This window comes from Pseudophryne corroboree, chromosome 8, assembly GCF_028390025.1.
Source record: "Pseudophryne corroboree isolate aPseCor3 chromosome 8, aPseCor3.hap2, whole genome shotgun sequence".
Taxonomy (NCBI): Eukaryota; Metazoa; Chordata; class Amphibia; order Anura; family Myobatrachidae; genus Pseudophryne; species Pseudophryne corroboree.
The window spans coordinates 410,908,077-410,927,766 of NC_086451.1; the positions used below are offsets into that span (position 1 = coordinate 410,908,077).

The 19,690-nt window shown below is 44.9% G+C and overlaps 1 protein-coding gene across 1 annotated transcript in view; it reads left to right on the forward strand.

Moving 5' to 3' along the window:
• LOC134949345 (gap junction delta-2 protein-like) overlaps positions 1-11,471 on the forward strand; it is a 38,308-nt gene extending 26,837 nt beyond the window's left edge. Inside the window, exon 2 of the mRNA XM_063937851.1 lies at positions 6,625-11,471. Coding sequence (XP_063793921.1) covers positions 6,625-7,456 — 832 coding nt within the window. The 3' untranslated portion in view covers positions 7,457-11,471. The remainder of the gene's footprint in view (positions 1-6,624) is intronic.
• The last annotated feature ends 8,219 nt before the right edge of the window (positions 11,472-19,690 follow it).

Consider the following 19,690-nt stretch of genomic DNA (forward strand, 5'->3'; position numbering starts at 1 on the left):
TGGATACAACTGAATCCTATGCAGAAAGCAGAGCAGAGCTGTGTCATATCCATGGGCAACTAAAAGAAGTTTGATTAAACAAATACGTAGCGATTAAGAAAAGTATTTAGTAACATTTCAGTAGGACGTGTGCAAGGTAGTGTAAGGAATTTTTGGAAACATGGGGGTAAATTTACTAAGATTCGTATTTTCCCGTTTGAGGTCAAAGTTCAATCACGAATGACATCGAAAGTGTAAATATGCAACTTTTTGAATTGATTACGACTAATTTACTAAGCTGCCGTATTCTGCATTTTCGTTTTTTCCGATGTCGATGTCATTCGTTTTTTTAGGCAGTGTTTTACGTGAGTGACTTGTAAAACACTGCCGACTTTAATACAATGAATCTCGGCCGGATCTGAGAGATCCGTGCAGGGCTTCATTGTGCACCTTGTAAAAAAAAAAAAAAAAATGTTTAAACTTAAAAAAAAAAATTGCGTGGGGTCCCCCCTCCTAAGCCAAACCAGCCTCGGGCTCTTTGAGCCGGCCCTGGTTGCAAAAATATGGGGAAAAAATTGACAGGGGTTCCCCCATATTTAAGCAACCAGCACCGGGCTCTGCGACTGGTCCTGGTTCCAAAAATACGGGGGACAAAAAGCGTAGGGGTCCCCCGTATTTTTGAAACCAGCACCGGGCTCCACTAGCTGGACAGATAATGCCACAGCCGGGGGTCACTTTTATACAGTGCCTTGCGGCCGTGGCATCAAATATCCAACTAGTCACCCCTGGCCGGGGTACCCTGGGGGAGTGGGGACCCCTTCAATCAAGGGGTCCCCCCCCAGCCACCCAAGGGCCAGGGGTGAAGCCCGAGGCTGTCCCCCCCCCATCCAATGGGCTGCGGATGGGGGGCTGATAGCCTTTGTGAAAAGTGTTTGCTATTGTTTTTAGTAGCAGTACTACAAGGCCCAGCAAGCCTCCCCCGCAAGCTGGTACTTGGAGAACCACAAGTACCAGCATGCGGCGGAAAAACGGGCCCGCTGGTACCTGTAGTACTACTACTAAAAAAAATACCCCAATAAAGACATCACACACACACCTTGAAAGTATAACTTTAATATATACATGCACACCAACATACATACATACTTACCTATGTTCCCACGCAGGTCGGTCCTCTTCTCCAGTAGAATCCATGGTGTACCTGTAGAAAAAATGATACTCACATAATCCATGGTTGAAGGCTCCTCTGCTTGTAATCCTTTTGTAATCCACGTACTTGAAAAAAATAAAAAAACGGATACCCGACCACGAACTGAAACGGGACCCATGTTTTCACATGGGACCCCTTTCCCCGAATGCCAGAAACCCCCTCTGACTGATGTCTAAGTGGGTTTCTTCAGCCAATCAGGGAGCGCCACGTTGTGGCACCCTCCTGATCGGCTGTGTGCTCCTGTACTGTCTGACAGGCGGCACACGGCAGTGTTACAATGTAGCGCCTATGCGCTCCATTGTAACCAATGGTGGGAACTTTCAGGTCAGCGGTTGACCGAAAGTGACCTCACCGCTGACCTGAAAGTTCCCACCATTGGTTACAATGGAGCGCATAGGCGCTACATTGTAACACTGCCGTGTGCCGCCTGTCAGACAGTACAGGAGCACACAGCCGATCAGGAGGGTGCCACAACGTGGCGCTCCCTGATTGGCTGAAGAAGCCCACTTAGACATCAGTCAGAGGGGGTTTCTGGCATTCGGGGAAAGGGGTCCCATGTGAAAACATGGGTCCCCTTTCAGTTCGTGGTCGGGTATCCGTTTTTTTTATTTTTTCAAGTACGTGGATTACAAAAGGATTACAAGCAGAGGAGCCTTCAACCATGGATTATGTGAGTATAATTTTTTCTACAGGTACACCATGGATTCTACTGGAGAAGAGGACCGACCTGCGTGGGAACATAGGTAAGTATGTATGTATGTTGGTGTGCATGTATGTATTAAAGTTATACTTTCAAGGTGTGTGTGTGATGTCTTTATTGGGGTATTTTTTTAGTAGTAGTACTACAGGTACCAGCGGGCCCGTTTTTCCGCCGCATGCTGGTACTTGTGGTTCTCCAAGTACCAGCTTGCGGGGGAGGCTTGCTGGGCCTTGTAGTACTGCTACTAAAAACAATATCAAACACTTTTCACAAAGGCTATCAGCCCCCCATCCGCAGCCCATTGGATGGGGGGGACAGCCTCGGGCTTCACCCCTGGCCCTTGGGTGGCTGGGGGGGGAACCCCTTGATTGAAGGGGTCCCCACTCCCCCAGGGTACCCCGGCCAGGGGTGACTAGTTGGATATTTGATGCCACGGCCGCAAGGCACTGTATAAAAGTGACCCCCGGCTGTGGCATTATCTGTCCAGCTAGTGGAGCCCGGTGCTGGTTTCAAAAATACGGGGGACCCCTACGCTTTTTGTCCCCCGTATTTTTGGAACCAGGACCAGGCGCAGAGCCCGGTGCTGGTTGCTTAAATATGGGGGAACCCCTGTCAATTTTTTTCCCATATTTTTGCAACCAGGGCCGGCTCAAAGAGCCCGAGGCTGGTTTGGTTAAGGAGGGGGGACCCCACGCAATTTTTTTTAGAAAAATTATAACATTTCCCACCCCTTCCCACTGAAAAACATGCACGGATCTCATGGATCCCTGCATGCCTATACAAACACGGGATAAAAAAGCAGGTCTGTTTTTTTTTAGCACTTTTTCACGATTTGTATTTTAGCACGGCAGTGTTTGGCTATTGTCGGCAGTGTTTGTGTTTTGCACTTTTTAGTAAATGACCGATTTCTAGCAAATTGCAGGCGTATTTGACCGATGGTGTATTGATTCGTGATTTTTTCCTAGGACTTCCAAAATATTACGAATGCCCTCATCACTGCCGAGATTTTTGCTTAGTAAATTACCGAGATGACACTTTGAAGAAAAAACAGCATCTCGGTCAAAATCGGGACCTTAGTAAATATACCCCATGGAAGGATATTTTGTTTCTTTGCTGATGTTTTTTTTTACATTATCTATATTACCCAAGCTTTTTACCAAGTTATTTATCTGGGGGCTTTTTTTTTTCTCTCCCTATTAGCGTACCCAACCTCTGTAACATATTTATATTCTATGCACTGCATATGAGATAGGAGAACATACTATATATGAAACTGCTGTTCTAGTAATGTGACTGCTATACCCCTCTCAGACATAAACCCCGGCTTCAACTTGGCTCAGACCCAGAAGACTGAGCACAGGTTGAAGCCAGGGTTTCAGTACTTATCCCCTTTCACACCTGGATGATAGACCCAAGTTATTATGGAGTCGTTGCTGTTCACACTTGGCACAGGTCTTCCAGTGAGGGTCTTCGTGACACGAGTTGGTCCTGGGAATAACCCTGGAATGTAGTCATGTGACCCAACCGCCAGTCACTATGCAGACGCTGGAATCCCAAGCATTGGACGGCCGGACAGTCGGCATGCAGACTAACACGGACTATTCCCACTCGTGGGTGTACACGACACCCATAGAGTGGGAACAGAACCTGTGGCGAGTGTAGCTACCCACCAAGCCCGCAAGGGGTTTCATTGCGCTCACCCCCCCCCCCCCCCCCCCCCCATCCGCCACCACCCGCTGGCATTCTGAAGACCGGGATCCCGGCATCGGTATGATGACCTCCAGGATCACAAACACCGGTCCCAATACCAACCCTTACCCGGGACATCCAAACTGGGTCGGGTCTGTTCATACATAGTGGAGTCCTGAGTCGAACCGCAAGCCCCAGCAATATCATGGGTTGAAAGGCTTTGTGTGAAAAGGGTATTACCGTATGCGGAGGAGGATGAGTAAGATATCCACTGCACCAAATGCACAGGACAAGTCTCCCACACTCAGGGAGGAGTTGTTAAACAGCAGCTGAAGGGTTAAAAAGAAAACCGTCCCCTGCCACTATATCTACAGCATAAAGGAAGAAAAGGTTGATTACAAATGTTCAGCTGATTGAACATACTGATACTTTCTTAATTAATTTACATATGACAGTGTGGGATTACTTTTTATCTAATTACAAAGGGACTTTACAGTACATCACGCTCTGTAAATTGAAGTATGACGGTGCATAATGATCATACATTGCTTTTAAATGATCTATTGTTATGCAGATGCAACATTTTTTTTTCCTGTCAGTTCCATATTTTATGATAGGTGTAGATGTTACATTATCTAGTCTGTACATGGCCCAGTTCGGTCCCAAAATAATCAGTAATCCTGACCAACATCTGATCGTGATCAATTAAATGTTCATCGTGACTGCCTACAAATCCAATTAGCCGATGATCGCACCCAATTTGGGCGGTACAGTCACACAATTGTTCCGTCTAGCTTGGTGATCAGACAGGTCGCAGAACCAGTTGTTCAGAACTTTATACTTAACAGCCGGTTCTGCTAATGTTTGGGCAGCAGAACACATAGAGGGGGAATCCAATTGCGGGCAAAGGGTATGCGCTGCCGTTGCAGCAGCACCGAAACTCCAGCAATTTCACTACGTCTCGCACCCCTCGCGTGCTAGTCTCCCCTCAAAAATCACACAATTTTGTATACGCAGCTCTATGGGGCAGTGAACAAAACTGTGCGAGTCCAAGCTGCTGTAAAGTGCGACTGTTGCAGCACTAACTCGCGGGGGCAAGAACATAGTCCGCACTGGATATGCCCCATATGCCTATGAGTTGGGCCCTCTACCTTTCTCTTCTCTACTTAATTATGCTAACTGCACACTTTAGTAATTATGCATGTGACTTTTGATGCTCTCTGTATTTGTTTGGGTGTGGTATGGAAGGTAGACAGTAACCAGGTCGACAGTGTCTAGGTCAACCACTATTGGTCGACAGTAACTAGGTCGACAGGGTCTCTAGGTCGACAGGTGAAAATGTTGACATGATTTTCTTTATGGGGGGGTTTGTGTCGTTTTCTTCGTAGAGTGACCGGGAACCCCAATAAGTGCACTGTGTCCCCTCGCATGGCGAGCAAGCTTCGGGCAAACTACCGTTCCCAATTGTAGACCACGTGGATCGTTAAGTATGAAAAGGTTCGAAAAAAATAAAAAATCATGTCGACCTTTTGACCTGTCGACCTAGAACATGTTGACCTAGAGACCCTGTTGACCTAGTTACTGTCGACCAATAGTGTCGACCTAGAGACCGGATCCCATTTGTTTGTACTCATGTTTCTTGTTGTCAGTTTCATCCCCTTGTACAGCATTACAGAACCCTTGTTGCGCCTTAGAAACAAAAGACAATAATAACATAAGGGGGTATCAGATGTGTTCATACATTCATTTTATTTTGCCCTGAATTACCACACAAAGGGGTCTATTTACTAAGCCTTGGAGAGAGATAAAGTGGAAGGTGACAATTTACCAGCCAACCAGCTCCTGTCATTATTCAAACACAGCCTGTGACATGGCAGTTATGAGCTGATTGGCTGGTACTTTATCTCCTTTGACTTTCTCTCTCTCCAAGGCTTAATAAATAGACCCATTGGTTTCAACATAATGCAATGTATTCAATGAGGGGACAGATTAGAAATAACGTAAAAAACAAAATGTACATATTAGATCACTACTTTTTATCTCGGTAAAGCAAGTGGATTCAAACATCAAGATAATGTTATGTTCAAAGATAACTGATTAGACAACCAATAACAATTTAGGCTTTCATGGAAGCTGCTGCCTAGGGGGCAGTGTTCCTACCATCTGAGGCAGATAACATGATGCTTTAAAGAGAGTATAGCTCCATGTTTTAAATAAGGTACATCCCCCGTGTTTTCGTAAAAAAAGTCCATTAATCCATAGATTATCAAGACCATTAGATGTCTGTATAGGTGTATTTACCAACACACTGCCCAATTAGATTGAAAGTTGTTTGGCATTACAGGCTTTAATTACAAAGTACTATTCGGCGGGTTGGAAGTGAAAATTTAAAACGGCACTCACAGTGAGTATAAAATGCCTAGTGTGCTTTACACTGACTGGGAGTGCTGTTTTAAACTTTCCCCTTCTACCCACCGTGAAGAGGTGGCTTTATGAAAATCGCTGCTTCTTAAATAAAGCCCTACTTTCTAGAGAATACCAGTTACCTATACACTATGCAGGCAGCCAATAAAGTAATTATTTGCAAGATAGATGCTTTATACTGACTACACATGGGCTGGTGAGACCCCATGTGAGTGCTGGGCATCAGGGTCAGTGTCCCATATTAGCTGCATACTTTGGTGGTGAGGCTGCTCACCTTATGTTATGTTAAGCAGTCATTTCTCCAGGTTGGGTACGGGATGGCAGCGGTCAGAATACCAGCAGCAGGGCGAGCGAAACGAAGCTCCTTGCGGACTTGATGACTCGCTGCGTTTGCCACGGGTTCTATCCCCACTCCACGGGTGTCGTGAACATCCAGGAGTGGGAATAGCTGTAGCAGTGCTGCCGGCGTTCTGGCGGTCGGGATCCCGTCAGCGGTATACTAAACACCGGGATCCTGACTACATCCCATTTCTCCTGGTATCAGAGATGCCTGTTACTGGAAAATGAATGCACACCTTTCAACTGTATTTTCCAACTAACTATCTGCTTCTATTCCTGGCAGGATTCTGCTGACTGTGGTGGTCATTTTTCGAATCTTAATTGTGGCTATTGTCGGAGAGACAGTCTATGAGGATGAGCAGACCATGTTCATGTGCAACACTCTCCAGCCAGGCTGTAACCAGGCTTGCTACGACCGAGCGTTTCCAATCTCCCACATTCGGTACTGGGTCTTCCAAATAATCCTAGTCTGCACACCAAGCCTCTGCTTCATTACGTACTCCGTCCACCAGTCTGCCAAGCAGAGAGATCGGAGATACTCCTTTCTCTACCCCTTGCTAGAGAAGGAACTACCTCGGGAGAACCGGAGGATGAAAAATATCAATGGAATCTTAATGCAGAACCCGGACCTCTCCTCCAAGGATGAGCCAGACTGCCTGGAGGTAAAAGAGATCCCCAGCACTCCTAAGAAAGCGGCAAAGAGCCCCAAGGTGAAGCGCCAAGAGGGAATCTCCCGCTTTTACATAATTCAGGTATTCTTCAGGAATGCTCTGGAGATTGGTTTCCTTGCAGGACAGTACTTCCTCTATGGCTTCAGTGTGCCACCCATCTTTGAGTGTGACCGCTATCCTTGTGTAAAGGAGGTAGAGTGCTATGTGTCTCGGCCAACCGAGAAGACAGTCTTCCTGGTTTTCATGTTTGCAGTAAGTGGCATCTGTGTCCTTCTAAACTTAGCTGAGCTGAACCACCTTGGGTGGAGGAAAATCAAGACAGCCATGAGGGGAGTTCAGGCTCGCAGGAAGTCTGTGTGTGAGGTGCGTAAAAAGGAGCCATCTACCCTGGCTCAAGTGCCAACGTTGGGTAGGACACAGTCCAGTGAGTCCGCTTATGTTTGACCCCCGGTGTGGTCATGCCAACGGTTTAGAGTTCTCTTCTATACCATAGATAATGTAAGCAGAGCATTATACATTTTGGCTGAGTATGGCTTCTGTCTTCCAACCACCATTGGAGACCTTTGAAACTTTACTTGCAGCCTGTCAATAATCATGGCTGCTCATTTGTAATAGGAAGCAGAATCTGTCTTGCTGCTGGGGAGCATGGGGTGGGACATAAGAGTTTGGGGAGGGAACCGAAAATATGGACAGTTTTTTTAAAGACAACTTTGGGCTTGTAAAGTGAAAAGATATGCTCTGTACTATTATATTATGTAATGTATCTTGTTTTTATTACGCCAGCTGCAGAATTGGCTAGTGATGGCAAGGGGTATTCTTGGATTACTATACCAGGTTGTGTATATATTCAAAATCTGCACTAACACTTAAGAAGCCATAATGTCAGGCAGGGAGGTCAAAATACAATTAATAGGGGTACTTTAGAGAGGAGTTTCCAAACCTCTCATGACTGTTATATACCTCTCGCCTCTTATCCACTGCGAGCTCCCTCCTATAAAATCTTCATCCCCAACTCCGTTGCTCCTGAAACAGAAATGCCAATTAAAAAGCCTACTAAGAAGTCAGGATTTCTTCTTTTTCTAACACATATCACAAAGAGAGACACAGGAACATCCTCAACATCTAGTAGGCAGGACTAAGGGACACTGCAACATCAGCAGGCAGATTGAGGGAACACAAACATCCAGCAGATAGGAAGCAGGATCACCAAAACATCCAGCAGGTGGGATACAGGAACACTGAAACATCCAGCAGGAGGATACAGGAGCACTGAGACATCCAGCAGACAGGACGCAGGGACACTGAAACATCAAGCAGGCGGGATACAGGAGCGCTGAAACATCCAGCAGGTGGGATACAGGAACACTGAAACATCCAGCAGGTGGGATACAGGAACACTGAAACATCCAGCAGGTGGGATACAGGAGCGCTGAAACATCCAGCAGGTGGGATACAGGAACACTGAAACATCCAGCAGGTGGGATACAGGAGCGCTGAAACACCCAGCAGGCAGGATGCAGGAACACTGAAACATCCAGCAGGTGGGATACAGGAGCGCTGAAACACCCAGCAGGCAGGATGCAGGAACACTGAAACACCCAGCAGGCAGATGAAGGGAACATTGAAAACATCCAGCTGGCAGTTTCGAAGGAATACTGAAATATTCTGCAGGCAAGGTGCAGGAACAGTGATATATCCAGCAGGTCAGTCAAGATAACACTGAAACATCCAGCAGGAAAGGCACAGGAACACTGAAATATCCAAGAGACAGTGTGGAGGTACAATGAAATATTCAGCAGGCAGGTTGAGGGAACATTGAAAACACCCAGCTTTAGAGGAACACTGAAATATCAGCAGGCAGGATGAGGGAACACTGAAATATCAGCAGGCAGGATGAGGGAACACTGAAATATCAGCAGGCAGGATGTGTGAACACTGAAATATCAGCAGGCAAGATGAGGGAACATGGACATATCAGCAGGCAGGATGAGGGAACACTGAAATATCAGCAGGCAGGATGAGGGAACACTGAAATATCAGCAGGCAGGATGAGGGAACACTGAAATATCAGCAGGCAGGATGAGGGAACACTGAAATATCAGCAGGCAGGATGAGGGAACACTGAAATATCAGCAGGCAGGATGAGGGAACACCGAAATATCAGCAGGCAGGATGAGGGAACACTGAAATATCAGCAGGCAGGAAGAGGGAACACCGAAATATCAGCAGGCAGGATGAGGGAACACCGAAATATCAGCAGGCAGGATAAGGGAACACCAAACTTTCTAGCAGGCAGATTGAAGAAATACTTAAAAGTTACATCAGATAGAGAAAGGGAATGCTGGAACACCAATCAAGCTTAATGAGTTAACAAGCATCAGAGTGAGGGAACCCATAAAGCAATCTGGGTGAACACCCATAAGGCAATCTGAGGGACTGCTGGAACATCAAGGCTTCAGAATAAAGGCTTCATAACAGATTTCATACAATGGGGAACAGTTACTGTACCAGCACGATTTTGGATAATAAAAAGTGTGAAACTTAATATTAAATACTTCTGCATGTTAAAAATAAATGTTAAGGATTGCTATTTGCAATATGAGATTATGCCTCCAAGGAGAGGAACACCTACCCCAGGGGACTTAAGGAGGGTATATAGTGGTTGTGATTTCAGCATGTTGTGGTGCTATCTGCATTTTTATAAAAAATAATTATCATCAGCATTTATACATACATTATCAGTTTATGCCATAAACAAGAGCTCATTCCTTTATAAAACAGATATCGTTAAGGGAAGAAATCAGGGAAGGAGAGATTGCATTTACAAGCAAGGACCTATAATACCAATACTGAGTAGGGGGTTCTCAAATAATCGATGGTCCCCACCCTCTGCTATGAACACAAGTGTGATGCATTCAATGTGGGATGAATTAAAGTGTTGATTCATTAACAGTAACATATATTTGAGTGAATAGGAGCCTGGTGCATAACACACAATCACTGGGCCTCATAGCAAAGTCTGGGTGAGTAATTCTGTCCCATCTCTGAGCATGTAAGGGGGCCAAGTACAAGCATTTTAGAGCACTTTTTGTGTGATATACATTATGGAATAAAGTCTAAAACTGATCTTTACAAGACATTCGCCGGCTTATGTGATTGCTCAGAAACTGAGAGCAGGTGGAACAGTATTTCTGACCCAGAACAACCCAATAAGGAGGCATTCTGACCTAGAGGGGACAGACACACTTATTACTACCCCTGGTGCTCACCTCTGCCAAACTAAACCATGGGTCATAAAGCCGAGACCACGGTTTGCATATTCACCCAGGGAAGTTGATAAAGCCAAAAATACAGTATAATCCCATCAAGCTCAACATTCAATAACTTGAGCAGAGGAAGGCAAAACAAAATCTCTGGCAAGGCAGAGGCCCGTCCAGCATCACGGCATGGAGGCGGGTGATACCTGGAAATCTGATTATTTCCATGGATCAACCAAACTAATTATTTATTATACCCCCTAACGCCCTTCATAGCCTTACCCTCACCAACAACAACTCTCTGATCTCCTGATAGAGCCCCCATTCCCCCTTACACAGAGAGCTCTCTAGACACTTTAACACTACGTTGCATAAATTTATACTAGTTAATTAGGTTCCTTCTAAAGCGCCTACTGATCGGGATGGTTAATTGAACACTTGATCAAGATTGATGAGACGTCTGTAGGGAATGCTGGCACATCCATCTGGCTGATGACTCGGATGTGCCGGCATACACTATGTATGATTGTCAGCCATATGCACTACCGTGATCTGATTGCCTGGCATATAGATGTGTGCCATGATATGCCCCTTGGGGGCAACTTAATGCACCTTTTTCCATTGTGGGCAAACCCAGCTAGTGTAGCATTTCCTGCTCCTCTGAGCACTCTCTGTAACTGTACCCCAGAGTCATGGTGTGGTGTAATTGTATATAATCTTACATGATATTACTCTAACGTGCGTTCATCTCCCTTATTAATCTGTATCCCAGCTGTCAAAAGGTGAGACCCCCCCCCACCTCCCCCCTCCATATTTATATGGTGCTAAACCTCATTGCTGGAACGGAACGCTCGGTGAGACAGCTGCTATGGAAAGCGCAAAGAAAAATAATAAGTTATTGAAGCGTGCAGTTCAAAAGTATTACAGATAGCATGGGGAAGGTCCTGCAGGTTGTTATGAAAAGGCACACCATTGCACTACCAACACGACATGTGGGACAGATGGAGATTCGCATGCAAATCCAGTTTCTGGACTGATCTTGCAATTTTTAACAATACTCGTACTCCATAACCTACAGTGTGGGTGTGATGATAGATAGATAGATAGATAGATAGATAGATAGATAGATAGATAGATAGATAGATAGATAGATAGATAGATAGATAGATAGGGGTGTCGGATGATAGATAGACAATGTCTAGTTAGACAGTCAATAGATAGACACCACATGTTAGACAGACATTAGGTCAACAGGATCAGAAGGTCAACAGGGTCAAAAGGTCGACATGAAAATGGTAGACACAAAAAAGGTCGACACCATGTTTTTGCATTTTTGTGGTTTGTGTGGATAGTTTTGTCATCGGGGACTCCCAATTGTAGAAAAGCATCCGCTCGTCGCGCTTCGGGCTCTGTGGCTCGCTGCGCCCACCCCAAGGTTTATAACCAACTCTATGCCGACGTGGATAGAGAAGGTATGAAATAGTCCGAAACATGTCTAAAAACACAAAACAAAAAAACCTGTCTACCTTTTTTGTCGACCATTTTCATGTCTATGTTTTGACCCTTTCGACCGTTTGTACTGTCTACTTTTTTAATGTCGATCTAATGTCTGTCTAACATGTGGTGTCTATCTATTGACTGTCTAACTAGACACTGTCTATCTATCATCCAGATACGATAGATAGATAGATAGATAGATAGATAGATAGATAGATAGATAGATAGATAGATAGATAATGTAGCTCAACAATTCAGATGGTTGACCATCGTATAAACAGACTCTCATGAATACCCGATGGAAGAGTTCTCTGTAACCAATTGAATTATGACAACTGTTGCCGAATGTTCCTAAAAGTTATGTTGATAAATCATAAAAATGATTTTCTGTAAGAAAGTCTTTATTGTCCACCGGCTACATACATAATGTAACATGCATGTAATGATACCTTCTAATGGAAAAAGACTACTTAACCGTTGCCCAGGGAATTGGACACCAAAAGAATCGCTCTGTAAATCTACATATCGTTCACATGACTTTTCTCTATTTATTTTTTTTATAACTTATGAGATGTATGCAAGCATGTGTTTGATAATTCTATTGGGTCTGTTCTAGTTTTTAAAGACCAATTGTGGACACAACTATAATTTAAGATCATGGTAATTGTTTTATGATTCGTTCTTAGTATCAGCAATGGGGGAAAAAAATAATTTGGTTGTAATTCTTTCAATTTGAATGAAGTTCACTTAAAAGAAAACCTGCCTGCATCCAGCAGACTATTCCTCAGGAGAGATATGGCAATGGGCACTAAGCAACGGATATGTAGGCAACTCTCGGTGAAGAGCGAATAAGCCGGTCGTATCATGCTACACCGCTGCCAGTGCGGTTTTGTGGTGTCACAGCCCAGCACGAAACGCGCACACCAGCTCAGTCTCAGGATACATCAAAATGGAAGCAACTCAACCATGTTTGTATCAAGCAAATGTACAAAGATATCCAACAGTTCCAGCCATCCACGTAATAAAGCCACATTTCTGGCCTAGGGACATGGGGTGTGGTAAACTGATGATGCAATGGTTTAAATGATATATTATTGTAATACAGGTGCAATATGCCCAGAATCACGTCTCAGGCATTCTGTGGAGAAACTATGAATTAATAAATGCTGATGTGTCTTCTTAATGTTATATGACTACATTACTGTAACACGGGGGAAAACATTACAGTTTGTAAAATGATGTATAATGTTGTGGTATAATGGTAATCAAACAGATTCTGACACCTGCCATGGGCGGGACACAGTGCCCTTCTGTCAGTGACACCTTGCAGTAGGAAGGACAGAATGTATATCTCACAGCTCCCTTCTCCTGTGTCACCCTGCAGTGGGCGGGACAGAGTGTATGTCTCAGCTCCCTTCTCCTGTGTCACCCTGCAGTGGGTGGGACAGAGTGTATATCTCACAGCTCCCTTCTCCTGTGTCACCCTGCAGTGGGCGGGACAGAGAGTATGTCTCACAGCTCCCTTTTCCTGTGTCACCCTGCAGTGGGCGGGACAGAGTGTATGTTTCACAGCTCCCTTCTCCTGTGTCACCCTGCAGTGGGCGTGACAGAGTGTATGTCTCACAGCTCCCTTCTCCTGTGTCACCCTGCAGTGGGCGGGACAGAGTGTATGTCTCACAGCTCCCTTCTCCTGTGTCACCCTGCAGTGGGCGGGACAGAGTGTATGTCTCACAGCTCCCTTCTCCTGTGTCACCCTGCAGTGGGCGGAACAGAATGCATGTCTCACAGCTCCCTTCTCCTGTGTCACCCTGCAGTGGGAGGGAAATACACGGTCGAGTCACATTATTATGAGCACCGGCTAATAGCCACAGTAACCACCGCGTGCAGCACGGACAGCAGACAGACATACGCTGAACTGTCCTTTTAGACACACGTCTGGTAGCCCACAGGTTCATTCTGACAGTGAGCTGCTCCACTGTAGGAGTCGGTCAGCCCTCACACGTCTTCGTAGCCGACGTTCACCTCTCACATCAATGCATATGGGGCTCCGCAGTCTCCATGTCAGTTATTCGCAATGGCGCCAATCGTCCAGTCACGATGCATCTTCACCACAGCAGCACGCAGACAGGTCATAAACTGCGCTGTGTCAGAAATACTGCCACCCTTGTCCCGAAAGCCGATAAATCATCGCTTTGTGCAACTCTGATAAATCGCCCCTTTTACCCATGACAGCAACGAGTGATATGTGTGCAGACGGCCTATCACACTCCTTATATACCCACCAAGCCAATGCAATAGTGACGTACTTCATGGGCTACGCGCTGCTGACGTTAAATGTAGGCGGCGGTCATGACAATGTGACTCAACCGTGTATACGTATGTAGCATATCTCCCTTCTTCCTGCAGTGGGAGGGACAGACTCCACAGCACATAGATAGGTCTGCCCTTGAATTTCTGCATTTGGCTCCTGCCTCTCCCCTGCAGTTAACACCTATGGACTATATTTACTAAAGTGCAGGTCTATAGAAGTGGAGATATTGCCCATAGCAACCAATCAGATTCTACTTATTTATCTAGCTCCTTCTAGAAGATAATAGCTAGAATCTGATTGGTTGCCATGGTCAACATCTCCACTTCTATAAACCCGCACTTCAGTAATACCTCCTATTATCCAGATTTGAATGTGATGCATGGACCGTGTGTACACATCACACTGTAGTAGCGTCTGTGCTGGATGTGGACTATGGGACTGATTCTGAGATGGGAGTACGGTAAATGCAAGTACTTTACCCGGGCTTCACCCACTCTGTGGAATGCACTCCCACGCACAATAAGACTCTCCTCTAGTCTCCAAACCTTTAAAGGTTCTCTGAAAACTCATCTCTTCAGACAAGCCTACCAAATTTCAGACCCACACACATAACCTTCACAGCTTCCCTATCAAGTTACATCCCCTCTGTACGGTCCACATAAACTCACATTTTGTCTTCCAACATTGCTGGGTGATCATATCATAAACAACCCATTAAGAACCTAGCAACCTGGGGAACCATTATGTGACAACTTAGTAGCATCTATCCTTGTGTATCAATGCTTATTTCCCTATAGATTGTAAGCTTGCGAGCAGGGCCTTCCTACCTCTATGTCTGTCTGTCTTTGCCCAGTTTTGTTCTATAATTGTTGCTCTAATTGTAAAGCGCAACGGAATATGCTGCGCTATATAAGAAACTGCTAATAAATAATAAATAAATAAATAAGTACAGTGGGGGTCATTCAGAGTTGATCGTAGCTGTGCTATATTTAGCACAGCTACGATCATCTTCCCCGACATGTGGGGGGGACGCCCAGCACAGGGCTAGTCCGCCCCGCATGTCAGTGCCCCCCCCCCCCCCCCTCCGGTCCGGCCACGCCTGTGTTGGCCGGACCGCTCCCCCTAAACGGCGGCTTAACGTCGCAGTTCAGGCCCTCCCGCCCAGCGACCGCCTCGCTAGGCAACGAAAGCTGCCATGCGCCGGCGCATGCGCAGTTCCGACCCGATCGTTGCAACAAACTGAAGCGAGCGATCGGGTCGGAATAACCCCCAGTATCTGTGCACCTGAACAAATCACGTTGCAATGCAAGCAGTATTTGTAATTAATATATTGTTTTTGTATGCAGGGTAAATACTAGCTGCTTTTGCATGTCGCAAACAAATACTGGGCGGCTTTATTTTTACACTGAAATTTAGATTTGTTTGGACACGCCCCTGTCACATCTATATTTCTCTGCACATGTTACATCTGCCCCACTTACAGCGCAGCATGGATTTAACAAGGTGCAAAGTTACTTGTATTTATTTTATTTTGCTGGCCAACTCAGAATCAGCCTGTGTGTACCGTACACGTAGATTAAAGGGTTTGTCCTGCGCAGCCATCAGGGGGGTACTGCAGGGACTGGTGTCCCGGGCCCTTACAGTGGCTCCTACCGCAGATACTTGAAGAGCTTCACCAGGTGTGTACAACCGCGGGCTGATGCACAGGGAGGACTTCTTAAATCAAGCCTTCCCTGTGCATCAGTTCTCTCTGAATCATTCTTGCAGGTCCGTAACGCTCTACCCATATGTAACTTCGCAATGTATGACATCACATAGGCGTGGAGCGGTGCAGCAGAATCTCTTTTTTTAGGGGAAGGGGGGAGGGGGATCCTGTCTCTTTTGTCGGTCCCGGGCCCCACAATTTCTGATGGCAGCCCTCGGTGTGTCACTACCTATACAGTGGGCAGAGAAGTGCCAATATGATGCAAATCAGGAATCATTCAAGACCAGCCCACCTTAGTGGACACTGGTTGGAAATGGCCAGGCTTGACATACATAGTGCCATCATGAAGCCACACCTCCTACTTATTCTCATACCTTCCCTTCACACTTGCCTCATCTTTTCCCCAGGCCTACCAGAAGATGCCATAGAGCCATGTGTGAGATGCAGTGGGCGTGGTGCTGTAAGTTGTACCCCCTCCTTCCCATGCTGTACAATGCTGTGATTTGTCGCATTGCGCAGTGGTTGGGTTGGACCACGATAATGTATTTCACCATATGATTGAGCCACTGAGCACCCACTTCTCTGGGGAATTGGAAAACTGGTGCATTTTCATGGGAGTCCAGAAGAGCCCACCATACACTCCAGGAGAATAAGCAAGTATGCCACCACATCTGCCGGAGGGGAGGTATGAGCATTAAGTATAGCATACAAACAACAGAGTCTTTACTGAATCAGGGCTCTGTGTATACAGTACTGTGCAAAAGTTTTAGGCAGGTGTTGATAAAATGCTGCAAAGTAAGAAAGCTTTCAAAACTAGAAGTGTTAATAGTTTCATTTTTATCAATTAACAAAATGTAAAGTTATTGAACAGAAGAGAAATCTAAATCAAATCAATATTTGATGTGACCATTCTTTGCCTACTTGCACACAGTTTTTGAAGAAACTTGGCAGCTGAGAAATACAGGCAGGTACTAATACATCATGCAATACCATCAAGGAGGCATCTGATTGGCTCCAAACTTATTCTGCAGCAGGACAACAACCCCAATCATACAGCCACTATCATTAAGAACTATCTTCAGCGTAAAGAAGAACAAGGAGTCCCGGAAGTGATGACATGGCCCCCAGAGAGCATTGATCTGATCATCACTGAGTCTGTCTGGGATCACATGAAGAAACAGAAGGATTTGAGCAAGCCTACAGCTACATAAGATCTGTGGTTAGTTCTCCAAGATGTTTGGAACAACCTCCCTGCCAAGTTCCTACAAAAACTGTGTGCAAGTGTACCTAGAAGAATTGATACTGTTTTGAAGGCAAAAGATGGTCACACCAAATATTGATTTAATTTAGATTTCTCTTCTATTCATTCACTTTGCAGTTTGTTAATTGATAAAAATAAAACTATTAACGCTTCTATTTTTCAAAGCATTCTTACTTTGCAGCATTTTCACCACACCTGCCTAAAACATTTACACAGTACTATTCATGTCATAATGTACTGTAGAAGCAAGTCTGTATCAGAAATTGCTCAGATTAAGCTGTAAGTATGACTGCAATCTAAGTCACACACTTGCAGGTTTTCCCTGTGTCATTGAACATCCCTGAAATGCAGAATTCTCTGCTACAATGCAGCACGGTTTGTTCTAGGAAGGCAGTAATCTAAGAAGGCAGGCAGGGAGTATTGTAGGTGGTGGTGTTGTATGTCTGCACATTCTTTCAGATCTCCTGCTTCAATGGGAGGATAAACTACTCCGTAGGGGCTCCACAATGAAATGGCATTTCTTTTAGTTAATTATACAGTCTGCATTAATCACAACTTCATAGAATGAAGACTTCATTGACCCAGAACACAAGAGCAGAGGTCATGCTCTAATGTCTGGGGCCATCCGACACTGCAGAGCTGTGATTTTTTCCAGCCTCAGTCCTTGAACAGTTAAAAGGATCTCGCCAAGCGAGCAGAACAAGGTAGCCTCGGAGACTAGTGCGCTCACTCCTCTACACGCAAGCCCCCGCCTTCCTCTCTGCCATTAGATCCGCAGGGCAGCCTCACGGCTAAATTTAGAATGTAAAAAGGACAGAAAAGAAAATTACAAATTCAGTGTTTCTATTTCTGTGGCATCAGCAGGAAAGAAAGAGGGAAACAGAATGTAAGACATAGAAAATACATTAAACCCCTGAATAATACATGGAGCACAGCCAAAAAGCCTCACATCAGCAGACAAACATCTAGTGAATGAGCAGCCTGGGGAAAAGGGGCAAAAGGACATTACTGCATCAGGCGGTGGCTGAGACCATTGGGCTTCTACTGCTACAGCCAGTATTTTAATAAAAGCACACTCTCCCCCAACACCCAAATAATGCTCAATAGGTTTCCAACCTCAGTACGGCATTACCAGCATTGCAAGTTGCAGCCATAAGCCCCGCCTAGCAAGAAAGGCCGACCATATCAGGCAGGGTCATGCTTAGAAACGGAGGAAGGACAAGCAATGTTATTAATGGGGGCAGATGTACACAGCAGCTAAAAAACTATTTCTCGCCCATGGTAAGCTGCCGTTACCACTGACTGAATACTGGGAAGAAAGATCTCCCATCCGAAGTGAATAGAATGTTCATACACACCATTTTCAAAAACCACCTGTCTAATATATGCACACACAGGAGTACATGGTGCTGCATGACTAATATCAATGGGCCTGATTCATGTTTGTAAGTAAAGCCAAAAAAAGCAAGTAACTTTGTGTCTGGAACAAACCATGTTGCCATGCAAGGGGAGCAAATACATTTAATATTTTGTCTGTGCAGGGTAAATACTGGCTGCGTTTGTATGTAGCCCACACATTAGCTTTATTTTTACAGTGCACTTTAGATTTCAGATTGAACACACCCCACCCAAATCTAACTCTCTGCACATCTGACCTACCTGCAGTGTAAAATGGTGTTGCCCAGTTGATTGCGTTTTTGATTTACTTACAAATACAAGTCAGGACCAGTGTAAAGGAATATAACGCTCTTACAGCGCTTGTGTCACAATTCTGATCTCTTCAAATGTCTTCGCCAAATTTTGAATAAAAGAAAACGGTCAATACAATAGTGTAATAATTATTTACACACCTGGGGGTAAATTTACTAAGATGGGAGTTCTATTTAAGATGGGATGTTGCCCATAGCAACCAATCAGATTCTACTTCTCATTTATCTTGCACCTTCTAGAAGATAATACATGGAATCTGATTGGTTGCTATGGGCAACATCACATCTTAAATAGAACTCCCATCTTAGTAAATGTACCCCCTGATGTTAAAATATGAAAATGTAGATTCGGAACCTTAAATAGGTTCTGGAGAGCTGCAATTCTTTCATAATATACCCAGAAGTGGCAAATCACATGCAATAATGGGCAAATGAAATGCTCTTCCTAAATGCAGAGTTATTATGCATCCTCCAATGGTATCTGTAGTCTTTGATGTGTATGACAAGATCTAATGGTCACCATATTTAAAAGAACTAGTGCAATATTGTATGGAGCTATCAATATTTAATGCACCAAGAACAATAGTTTAAAAAATATAAAAGGCCGGTAATGAGACCCAGAGCACGTCTACCAGAGTCCTGATGTATTAGTGCACAACAGTCCTACACACAGACCGATCCCAGCATAAACCTCACGAAGTAGCGCAGAGTACGTATACGTATGCACATTTTCCTCCAGTGATGTTCTTGGTGCCCTTGCTGGTGTACACCGGTTCTGTTCCGTTGTGTACACAGTGCTCTTTTCAATAGCAGATCAGTCTTATGGTTTTCTCCGTCTCCCAACCTTTCTGATCAACAAAGAGATACCTTAAAAATGTACCTTTTATATCTACTTTTGATACATTAACAGCCTCCCAGTTACACATCAGGGTTCTATT